Source organism: Mastacembelus armatus, chromosome 17 (genome assembly GCF_900324485.2).
Source record: "Mastacembelus armatus chromosome 17, fMasArm1.2, whole genome shotgun sequence".
Taxonomy (NCBI): domain Eukaryota; kingdom Metazoa; phylum Chordata; class Actinopteri; order Synbranchiformes; family Mastacembelidae; genus Mastacembelus; species Mastacembelus armatus.
Genome location: NC_046649.1, coordinates 20,401,434 through 20,413,074, shown reverse-complemented (window position 1 = coordinate 20,413,074; position 11,641 = coordinate 20,401,434). Strand labels below are relative to the sequence as shown.

Here is an 11,641-nt window from a genome sequence, read left to right as displayed (position 1 = left end):
TGATTTTTACCAATGCTTTAATACAAATCAAGAAAGAGAAAGGGATTCTGGGGAGAAGGATCCTGACATCAAAACATAATCCTCAGAGATGCTTCGTTAGCTTTGAATGGAAAAACCCACTCGTCGCTGTGAAGGTGAGAATTTATGGGGATAATGAGCATCTTGTGCTTTTACAGTCTTACTGCAGAGATGAAGAAATACAATATGATGCTGCTTTACTGAGCCTCTTTCTACATAAAGAGCAAACCAAACCATATGGATGCAGGGAACTATAAGAGAAAAGCTGCAGGCTTGTGTTTAATGACTCCAGACTTTTTGTTGTTGGTTTTTTGGGATTTCTAGCTTTGTAAGTGGGTTACTGACATATGAATTCTGTTGGAGGGTGTAATGCAGTTTCACATAATGATAATTATGAGACCATTACTTTAAAAAAGAAGCAAACATCTTAAAATCCATCCAGATGGATTTTGCATAGTAAAATAATGCATTAATATACAAAGTCTGCGAGCAATGGCACGAGATTATAAATCCAGAGACCAAAAAAAAAAAAAAAAAAATCTGCCGTTCTCTGGCGTTTAAATTTGGTTTTGAGGGTCATTAGTCACAAATCTGGACCTCAGCTGTATGTGTGGATGATTCTGTGCCGTTTCAAATGGTGCATCAGGATGAAGGTTTTCCCGCACTGCGAGCAGCTATAAGGCCGCTCCCCGCTGTGAGTACGCTGATGGACCCTAAGGCTGCTCTGCTGCGTGAACCTCTTCCCACATTGTCCGCAGCCATATGGCTTCTCGCCCGTGTGTGTCCGGTGGTGTATGCTCAGGTGGGACGAACACTGGAAGCTTTTCCCACACACCGTGCACCAGAACGCTCTCTTCCTCTTGTGGCTTTGCTGGTGGAGCTTGAACTGGTGCAGACGGCCGAACGTCTTTCCACACAGCGAGCAAACGTAGCCCCGCATGGCGCCAGAGACCGGTCTGTGGGGGTGGTAGCTGCTAGGTGGGAAAGTGTTGTGTGCTACCACTGGTCTATCTTCAGCTGCAGTCTCCCTCTCGTGGTGCTCATCTGGCTGCCTCAGATGTGCAACGTGCTGGGTGTTTCTCTGAGAGTACATTTGTTCCTTGTGTCTGTCTGGCTGCTGCAGGGCACCCTGAGGTCTGGGCGGAAAGCTGGACGACTGTGCAACATCCTTCTGATACTCACTGTTGTAGATCCCATTACACGGCCTCTGAGAGGATGACTGGGCACTAGCTGACTTGCTACTGTTAGAAACCACATGCGCATCTGAATGTTCTGGGAATGTGTTGGAGTACTCTTCCACCACACTAGAAAAGTCGGGAAAACCAGCCTCAATGTCATTACCTTCAATGATGGAGGACCACAGCTGGTTCTCTCTTTCATCCATGGAAAAGTCAGAAGCAAGTTGAATCTGCTTCCCTGCGCTGTGCTGACATCTGTCCTGACTGAATCCTGATCGCTCCTCCTTCTTCTCTGTCTTAACAGTGAACTGAAGGCCACTCATGTCTCGTGCCTGTTGACCTGAGTTATACGAGTCACTGTACTCTGAGCTCTTCTGTCTGGTGGCCTCTGAAGGGTTTAACTGACAGTTCTCCTCAAACTGCTGGTTCTCTGGAACATCAGCTGGATTAGGATACTGCACAGCAGGACCTGCAGGTGACAGGTGTTGTGATATGAGTTTTAATGTTTTCAAATACATGTCTTAGACAAAGAGCAGTATGTTTGCTCACCAATGGGTCCAACAGAATCACTGATCCACAGTGGCTCATCTGGACTCTCTTCTTTAATTGTGAATGAAACAGCAGCATCCTCAATCTCTGGGAACTACACAAAGAGATGGATTAACCTGTAGTTATTGATTTGTTTGGTCATTTGGGGGCGACATGAGCTGTAAACCTGTAATACCAACATGTTAAGACCTTACAGAATATTCACACAGTGATTGCTGTTTTTGTGCAGCTGATTAATAAACTGCAAAGCCCATGTTTTTTTGTAATTAAGAAACATATCACCAACTCAGTTCACAGCTCACTGATGTGTTATTAGTCTTTTCTGAAAAACTGTAGAGCTCTCTGGTTCTGTGGTAAAAAATAAACCAGGCTTTGTTAGCAGGAAATGAGTTGGTCTGGTCTTGGTATGAGATGTTTGACAAAAAAAACAACTCAGAAATTCACCAGACTAATCATTTACAAACCTTCACCCGTAAAGACCTTCAGAGTTTGACAAAGATCTGAAGCTCAGGCTATAAAGTAGGACCTAAAGAACAAGAAGAGGTCGGCCACGTACTAAAAAGGTCAAACGAAACTAAACAGTCACATCAACACCTTTTTGGGAGACGCCCAGTTTTAGTGTGTGGTCAATTCTCCTCTTATTTTATATTCTCTTGTATCCTTCACCTGCATCCTGCACTGGGTTGGATCTGTCCCTTGTGCACCTTATTTACATGAAATAAAGCAGGACCCACCAGATCAGGCCAGTATTGGTTGCACATGTGTGAGTAATATTATTTATATAGTTTAAAGTGTTGGGGTCATGAAAACTACACAGACCTTAATATCTCCTATAGGATGTGGACAATCACTCCCCACGTCCGTCCCTCGGTCCATGTAGTTTTCTGGATGCGGAAAAGGAAAAAAAAAAAACAAAAAATTTTCAGAAGCTTAAACAATTTAAATTAAATAATTAGCATTTTGTTGCTCACTATTAACCTACTAACATTACACATTCATTTCTAGAAGACGTACATTATCCCTACAGGGCAGCTTTTACCAATTGTCTATAAATACAAGACAAAGAATATTTTTCTAAAATGATCAGGCGTTTAGTTTGGTGATAATCAATAGGTTTAATGACGTCACATTAACGAAATGATCAATAATAAACACACATGGATCTTCTTACCAAAGCCGCGCTGCAGCTGCGCGTTTTTGTTCTCCAGCATCAGCAGATTCTTCCTCAGCATCTCGTTCTCGTTTTGCTTTCGGGATATTTCAAGATGCAAAAACGCGCATTTGTCATCGACTAGTTTGGAGATTTCTGCCACTGCTGCTTTCACCAAAACCTCCATGATTGAGGATAACTGGGTCTGAAAGGGAATGCACGTCGCCATGTTCATCCACACAAAGTAATGGCTGTACTACAAATGTCCTTCAACGCGAGGGTTTTATTAAAAAAATGCGAAAAGAGTCGACGAACTAGAACATTTTATATCCCTGTGTTTGTGGGTAGCAGGAACCTTTCTTCCGTATGGCGGAGCGAACTACCGTAAATGCAAGAGCACAAACGCAGCGAAAAAAAACCCACCACCAACAAGGAAGAAGCTGAGAGGAGTCTTGAGGTGATGGCCTTCAACTTTGTCATCACTCCTTGGGTGTTTCAGGTGGAAAACAATGGTGCCTTTTGAAATAAAATAAAAAAAGTCACAGCTGCAACAAGTCAACATTATTTTGAGACTCTTATTTATTCAATTTTCCTACTGTCAGCTGGACATGGAAATGTTGGCCTACTCAAACTCCCTCTGCAGCAAAAATACCCAAATACACAAATAATTAGCACTTGTGCTTGTCATTGTTTTAAGCACAGGTGTAAAACATGCTCCATATAATGCAAATTTGAGCTGTTTATCTGTCCTTTGCCATGTATACTAAATATCTGGGTCTTGCGGACTCAGTTATCATTTCAGTTATTTAAAAAATTATATATATTCACAAAGGCCCAAACTGTTATTTGTGACTATATAAATTTGAGCTAGATTTGGGGTCCCTCAGGAATCCATACTGGGTCCTTTTATGTTCTGTAATGTCACACATATTCAATGAAAAAACCCTGAGAGAAAATTAGGCAAAATTAGAAAATGGAGGAGGAGGACGTAGTGTAGAAAAAAAGACCAAATTCAACAAATATTTATTTATAATGATCAACATAAAAGTGCCTGAATCCAAAACTGAATCAACTTAGCCTTGAATTTATTTGAAATTACAAAAAGCTAAACAAAGAAAGTCAGATTTGCAAACACAATCTTCACATCCTGCATAATGTGATGAACTATTACTGCAAAGGTGAAGTGATACCTCTGAATTATGCTACAGCCTGGTGTCTTGTATGAGACACTGACAATAAGTAAACTTACAAAATAAAACACTGAATCAAAGCAAAGTGTAGTGTAGTTATTAACAATTTAAAAAATAAATGTGAATTAGTGAGTGTTTTGAAAGGCAGTAAAACTACAGCTGTATGGTTAGGGATTTCATACCCATGTGAAAAACAACACGCACCCACACGACTAATACTGTGTTTGCCCACAGATGCTTTTTGTGAGGGCTTAGCTCAAGTGTTTGTTGTCAAACTATTTTAATGACCTCTTCAGGTCCAGCCACCTGCTACAAACAAAACACTGCACTGGTCATTCAGGCTGTTGCAGCTGTCCACATGCAATGCTCAATACTCTGTGAAATTACTGATTCACCTAAAAGTTACTGCGAGTGACCAAAGATATACATGGCAAAAACAGAACCCACAAAAAAAACAACATAGCCAAAGAGAAGCATCAAACTCAACTTTTCTTTTTCAAACGTAAATTTCCTGAAAACTATAGGAACCTTGTATCTCTGGGGTATTTCACACTCCTTTAGTTCGAAATAAACTTTTTAAATATGATTTATAATTTTCAGTCCCGTCACTTTGTCCATCGTGTTGCCACTTTTGGTTGGTATATTTGAAATCAAGGCCTGACCCATAAATTAACTTACAAAGCCAAACCATCAGATTGTTGTGCTACTAACACAAGACATACTTACCCTACAGCTTCAAAGCCATTTTTGAAGTATGAAGTACATTGTGGCATAAGACCAGGGTCTGCCCTAAATTAATTCAAAATGCTACTGTCCCTCTTTTTTCCATTTAGCTTTTAACAACAAAGTTTGATTCAAATTATTTTACCTGCACTCACCTCATCAGGAGAACAAGGCAGTTCTTCACACTTAAAGATACAGTACAATGATGTAAAGGTGCAAGACATCTTTTCCAAAGCATGATCAAATTTTTTATGCTGAAAATAATGTAGTAAATAAAACTGTAGTCCACAGCTGTTAAATCCACTCATAGACTACTGTTTGTACAGTTTCACCAAGTTTCACTAAATAATGTTCTGATGACATCATGACTTCATCCTTGACCTTTATCACACGTAGAAGAAAAACAATATGAAAGCAACATTTTTAACTAATCTGTCAAATGTTTACAAAAATATTCTGTATGTTCTTGACAATAATTAACACGTGGATCTATTTGCAAACTGAAGACTCATTCAGAACAAAACTGCCTCTTTACTTGCAGCGTAAAGGAACAAAGAACAACGTGGTCCTGATTCTCTCAACAGTCTGGCACTGTTAACATAAAGCAATGTGTTACATAACATTTACATTAATGTTAACTAGTGCTGTGAAAACACCAAGACCAGTATCATTAAAATAAATTCAGTCAAGTAAATGCAGTGACAAGTCAGAGTTTTTCTGGTGTGGCTGCAGACCAGAAAATGGGACAGATTCAAATTGTAACCGTTGAAACGGCACTTTGGTTTATGCTTACAGTAATTAAGTAGTTATCAGAGCGACTCAAGCCCAATTTGGGCCAACACAGAGCAACCAAAGTACCACTGTCCAAGCCAACAGTACTCAATGCCCTCAAAAAGGTCATGCTATTGTTCATAGAAGGAAGAACGTCGGGGTAGGCCAAAGAAGCAGGAAAACATTTAGTGCTTGAAATCTAACAGAAACAGTTCTGTCCTTACTGCAGAAAGATTGTACTGCTGATGCAAACCGAAAGCTAGTGCTGTCTGTTTTTCAGCTTTAGACTGGAAGACTAGACTAGAAGTTTTGAGACTTGTCAAATATTTTAGAGCTTGCACCGATTTGTCGACCGTGAGAAAATGAATTAGTACAATATGAAATGTGTTACAATTGAATGTGATGAAACCTGATTTTTCCTTGATTTTAGTCTAAATGCAGTTTAAGGTGCAATTTCAGGACACTCATCTGTTCAAAGATCTCTCCGCAGATCTCACAGCTGAAGGACTGCTTTGGGATATTCTTACACTGGTGCCTCTGAAACGCACTGAAAGTATCAAAGCTCTGCCCACAGTCTGAGCATATAAAGCAATTTTGCCTGCTGGCGTTGGCGCCACAGTTGTCCTCATAGTTGCCTGAGGCACTCATATTAAGTTCAAATTCCTGAGACCTGTCACTCACTGCACTGTAATCATTCACAGCCACCTCCAGTGGAACATGGTGAACCTGCAGCTCAGGTGCCAGTGTTGCATCAGAGCTTCTTGACGGTCTTCCTATCACTGAATACTGATCACTGTGCATCATTTCTCCCTTTTCATTGTTGTCTACAAAAGACTGATTCTTCATTGGTGACATGTATCCCTGCAGCTCACAGGTGACTCCAGCAACAGGACTGAGGCGATACTTGACATCAGGTAAGAGTACACAGACAGTTTGTTCAGTGGGTTCACTACTCCTCTCTATCCCAGATGTCCAAGCCTGACTTTGGTCTGGAGCTCCTGTGCCGCTCTCAGTCCCTGCCTGACCTCCAGTCTGAAAACCCTCCCCATCTGGCTCCACTTTTACCACGACTGTTTGCTCACCAACTGCCTCGCTGTACACAGAACCTGGTAACTGTTCGTCAAAAGCTGCTAGTCTGGTCTTGTGGTCTGTCTGGTTCTCCAGTGATTGGTTGTCAGGCATTGTAAATATCAGGTGATGAGTCTCCAGGACATCTGTGTTCTCCCCTATTTCAGAAAAAAACAGAATTAACTGAGCAGATGAGCAGACGCATTTGTGTGCAGGATATGGATCCAATAAATGGTGGCATAAAAAATATATATATATATATATATATATATATATATATAGGGAACACCCTTAATTTAACCTACTACCTTTGTGGCACCTTTGGAGACCGTCAGTACTTTGGTTCTCAGTGAAATATCAATAACTGTGCACTTTTCATAAGGAAAACATCCTGGGCCCAGATTCTCACATGTGATCTGAATATGTCTCTTTTTTTCCTGACCAAATGATGTCAATCAAAAAATTAATAGGTTAATTAATAATCATTATTCAGACACATATCACTCTCTCTTACCGTTTCTGTGTGTCCTCATGTGGCCCTTGAGGCTGCTCTTCTGATTGAAACACCTCCCGCAGATATGGCAGCCGTATGGCTTCTCTCCGGTATGAATTCGTAAATGTCTCTCCAGGTGGCCAGAGCGCTCAAAGATCTTGCCGCAGTACGAGCAGGGAAAGCATTTTTTTGGCTTGAACGCCTGCAAAGACCTGCCCCTCTGCCAGCTGTGATTAAGCGAGGCTTCTGGCATGCCATGTGACCCTGATTCATTCGACAACAGGAGTGTGTCTGAGGACCCATAGGCTGTTTGGGAGAGTGTGCCGTTTGTGAGTTCCCCGCATGGTTTCCCTGGTAAAGTGAAGGTGCTACATGAAGCCCCAGGTGGTGTTGGGTGTAACTGAGCAATCCCAGGAAAGGGTGTCATACTCTGATATTCTGCAGTGCTCATCACTGCGGTGTTTTGTCTTTGTAATGTGGACATCCACCGCTGGTTGTCTCTCTCAAACGCTACAAAGTTCTCACTGAGGGTGTCTGCTCCTTCCCTCGACTGCTCGTTTCCGCCATGAAACAGCGTCTGTGTTACGTTCTGCTCTGCAGGCTCAGATTTTACCTGTACAAGTATTGGGAGACCGTCCTGACTCTTAGGGAGGCCACCCTCAGCGTTGGGCTGGCTCTCTTCCTCAGGGCGTTGAGTATCAGTACATGGATTCACCACAGGAATCGGCTTCTGTTCACCCACGTGGATCTCAGCTACTCCGGGCTCAATGCCTGTTAGAGCAGAAACAGGTTTTTTGCTATTAACTACTAAACATTCTAAATATATGATGTGCCAGACATGTAGGTCATGAAGGCGTGTACCAGTTTGACTTTGTACTAGAAAAATCAGATTTTAGTCTCTCCTGGTTTAACTGCACAAACATGTTGATGAGCCTGAAATTAACTGTCGGTTTTTATTAAAAACAAGTAAAACGTATTCAAACATGGAAAAAAATATAGATATAAACATATCTCAGTTTCTCACTTAAGTGAGGAAGCAGAAGAATGAACAGAACCACATAAATATTAATAAGATACATGGATTTTACTTTAATAAATTGAAACAAACTAGTTGGCAGTTCTCATTTTTGAAGATATTACACCCCCCTAAATCATTAAAAATACACATGTTAATAAAATATCACCTTGACCTTTACTAAGGAAAAACAGGTGCTATTACGTCACAGCAAAAAAAACATTTAGTGCATTAACTGCTCATGGCAAACTGAGCTTTGGACTGTAAGGGACCTGCACTGCCCAAATACAGATGTACCTTATTTCTATGCTACAATTAGCAGAACAACAAATTAGCAAAGCATCTCAAGGTTGCTTGAATACCCTGGTGGGTACACAGTTGCATGGTAATTAATCCCTGATGGGTCTCAGAGGGAAGGCTTGGAGTCCTACCCTAAGAAGCAGGAGAACAGTCTTCTTAAAAACCAGACAAGTGAACCCAGTGGTCAGTGGGGCACTTTTAGACCACCATCCCCCATGTCCCATCATCTCACCCAAACTACATTTTTCTCTGCTGACTGTGACACAGAGGAATGCCACAGCCCGAGACCTGCAACTGGGAACTGAACCAAGACTCCCAAGACAGGGGACAAATATAGCATGTCAGGACTTACAACCAGGTACCGATGGGTTTGAGCTGGAAATGTGGAGGACCTGCCGGTTCAGAGACAGATTTCTTCCTTCTCCAAATCAATATTCTTAAAAATCGAAAATATTTTTATTCGAGGTCTGAACAAGGACTTCACACCACATTAGGATACAAATAAATAATCTTTCAGTGCAACATAAATGCTGTATGCTGCTGGACAGCCAGTGACCCCACTGGGGGATCCATGTCTGATTCACTAACCATAACCACCATAATCCTGCCCTGCTGGCTCCTGGACTACGACTTCTTTTCCTTTCGGCTGCTCCCGCCAGCGAATCATCTGCCTCCATTTAACCCTATCCTCTGAATCCTCCTCACCCACACCAAGACCCTAAAGCCCCAACAGCTCCACAGCTCAGGGTCCTGACCTCCCTGAGCACAAAAACAAAGAATTTCTTTCTGTCATGAGAATATAGCTGAGTGCAGAGACTCTTCCTCAGCAACACCCAGTTTAGCATGTAGATCTAATCCTACTCATGAAATCTGCCAAGTATTACACTGATTCTTTGGGTCTTTTCTTCTTCAAAAGAAAAAGCACTTTGGTCACGTTTTCCTTTTTATCTTTGTGTTTAAGGATCCGTGGCAGATGCTGAATTATTTTACTTACACCGTCTGTGAATCTTCATGTGCTCCTTCAGGCTGCAGTTTTGATTGAAGCGCCTCCCACAGATCTCACAACGATATGGTTTTTCACCAGTATGAATCCTTTTATGCCTCTCAAGGTGCCCGGCACGCTCGAAACATTTGCCGCAATATGGACAGATAAAGCCTTTCTTAAACATTAACCTCTTCACCGTCCTCCTCCGTATTGTGTTGTACGTGTTACGGTAGTGGTTGTAACCCAACAGCCCGCGGCTCAACAGGCTCTGCTGAAACCCACCGGAGCTGCCGCAGGGCACAGCCAGTCCAGCGCCCAGAGAAGATTCATGAAGACATGACAAGGAGCTCTGCCCTAAATATAAATAATCTGAGCTGCTGTGTCCCGTCTCATTTTGTGTCGTGGATCTCCACTGCCCACCATCCCCTTCGAAAAGAGTCGCATCTTCTCTCAGCTGGTCAGGTGGACCTGAAGGTTCTTCACGTCCCTCTTCCACAGGTTCAAGTTTAACCTGGGCCTCGGGTATGGACAGGCTGCTGTGGTCCTTGTCAGCATTCACGTTTTCAAGAGAGGTCCTGTCATCACCAACGCCTCTCTGACCATCTGAGGAAAGACATGTTTTAATGTCACAGTTAAATGAGGTTATTAAAATAGGTCAATAACTTTATTCAGGCACATTTAGTCGTAGAATGAACTAATGGTAATGAACACCCACAATCCCAAAGTGGAAGCGGACCACATGACCCAGACAAACCAGAACCAAACCTTCTGTGATCCTCAGTGACACATTACAGTTTCCAAACACATGTGAGAGAGTGGTGCTAAATGATCAACAACCACAACAAACAGCAGGTGACTGTGGAGGTTTGATTTGTTTATGGGCAGACAAACATACATGCATCTCATTTCTAAACATGCCCCCATCACACACGAACTGAGAGAAAACTGATTCACAGGGTGGACATGAGAAAATAAACTAAGTCACTTCAATTCCTGTTGCAAAGACACAAATATGGACACAATTAAGCATCATATGTACAGAACTGTGCAAAGGTTTTAGGCACCTAAAGTGAGAATGCTTTTTATTGCCTGAGTAACCTCATACAAAGTGCAGTAAACAAAAAGAAAACTAAATCAAATCAATATCTGATAGTGGGTTTCACCAAACTGCTGTGCTGTGGCATCTTTAAGCTCTGACCCATGAGTGGCTGATTCAGTGCTGCTGGGATTCGTTGTCATTCTGACAACTGATTAAAATGTTCTGGGTATTGGGTATAGTAGGTATTTATTTACCTTTTCACCACCTGCAGAGATGCAGGTACCTGCAGAGATGTTGTGGTACTCAGACTGGTGAAGTACATCTACTTCCACAGACCAAAGTCAGATGGGTGTAAAGAAATTAGAGATTTGTGCATTTTCATTTCCAAGAAACTGCAAAACCGTGCAAAAGTTTTAAACACTACCCATCACCCAGCACCATGGGGAAGTGTCTTCTGCTGCAGGATGACATCAGTTTCCACAGAAGACCTTTGTTTAGTAACAAGCAGAAGTCCTGAGGCAGACGTCTGGCTCCTCAACCTGACCCTGACCTCAGCTGCAGAATCACCCTGAGATTTCAGTAAGACACAGTAAACTCACAGACAGACTGAAAACTACCTGCCAAGGCCCTAAAGAGGTGTTCAGGTGTGCCGAGGCAAGACGGTCACACCAAACACTGATTTGATTTAGTTTTTTTCTCCCTGTTGCACTTTGTATATGTTCACACACAAACTATTGGTTAGAAAGCATCCTCTTCACTTTCAGTGCCCACACACATTTGAGCTCACATCAGCCAGGCTACGATATCTGACAGAGTGTGTGGTGTGTGTGTGTATGATATGTTTGGTGTATCTGGTGTGTGTGTGTGTGGGTGTGTGTGTGTGTGTGTGTGTCCACCTCACCTTCAGGTCGCAGGGTAACTTTGTCCTGAGCTGCTCTCAACTCGTTGTGCAGAAACTCGACGTTGCTCCTCAGCGTCTTTATCTCATTTTCTCTCTGACACATTTCCAGCCGTAACACCACCATGCCGTCCTCCACAACTTTGGCGATTTCTGCCACCGCTGCTTTGGACAGAGCATCGATTATGGAGGTGATCTGAGCCCGGAGAGCGACGCTGCTCAACATCTCTGCAAACGAACCGGGGACCACAAGGAAGTCTGGAG

The 11,641-nt window shown here is 42.4% G+C and overlaps 2 protein-coding genes across 2 annotated transcripts; both read right to left on the bottom strand.

The window, feature by feature from the left end:
• On the bottom strand, positions 1-3,266 carry LOC113134180 (zinc finger protein 28-like). Its single transcript, XM_033325633.1, has 4 exons — positions 2,917-3,266; positions 2,565-2,629; positions 1,746-1,839; positions 1-1,665 (listed from the first exon to the last, which is right to left on the bottom strand). Exons 1-4 carry the CDS (start codon positions 3,128-3,130, stop codon positions 617-619), a joined length of 1,422 nt encoding a protein of 473 aa, XP_033181524.1. The 5' UTR covers positions 3,131-3,266; the 3' UTR covers positions 1-616.
• A 618-nt stretch (positions 3,267-3,884) lies between these two features.
• On the bottom strand, positions 3,885-11,631 carry LOC117152736 (zinc finger protein 236-like). Its single transcript, XM_033325632.1, has 4 exons — positions 11,381-11,631; positions 9,450-10,043; positions 7,162-7,911; positions 3,885-6,805 (listed from the first exon to the last, which is right to left on the bottom strand). Exons 1-4 carry the CDS (start codon positions 11,601-11,603, stop codon positions 6,006-6,008), a joined length of 2,367 nt encoding a protein of 788 aa, XP_033181523.1. The 5' UTR covers positions 11,604-11,631; the 3' UTR covers positions 3,885-6,005.
• Positions 11,632-11,641: the final 10 nt, after the last annotated feature.

What these genes read in the sequence shown, in the direction of transcription:
- LOC113134180 (XM_033325633.1), bottom strand. Translation starts at nt 3,130, where the DNA reads ATGAACATGGCGACGTGCATTCCCTTTCAGACCCAGTTATCCTCAATC. An exon ending in GCAGCTGCAGCGCGGCTTTG is followed by an intron (nt 2,630 to 2,916) that starts GTAAGAAGATCC and finishes TTCCGCATCCAG; the next exon opens with AAAACTACATGGACCGAGGG. An exon ending in ATCCTATAGGAGATATTAAG is followed by an intron (nt 1,840 to 2,564) that starts GTCTGTGTAGTT and finishes CTCTTTGTGTAG; the next exon opens with TTCCCAGAGATTGAGGATGC.
- LOC117152736 (XM_033325632.1), bottom strand. Translation starts at nt 11,603, where the DNA reads ATGTTGAGCAGCGTCGCTCTCCGGGCTCAGATCACCTCCATAATCGAT. An exon ending in AGTTACCCTGCGACCTGAAG is followed by an intron (nt 10,044 to 11,380) that starts GTGAGGTGGACA and finishes GTCTTTCCTCAG; the next exon opens with ATGGTCAGAGAGGCGTTGGT. An exon ending in CATGAAGATTCACAGACGGT is followed by an intron (nt 7,912 to 9,449) that starts GTAAGTAAAATA and finishes CTGCTCTAACAG; the next exon opens with GCATTGAGCCCGGAGTAGCT.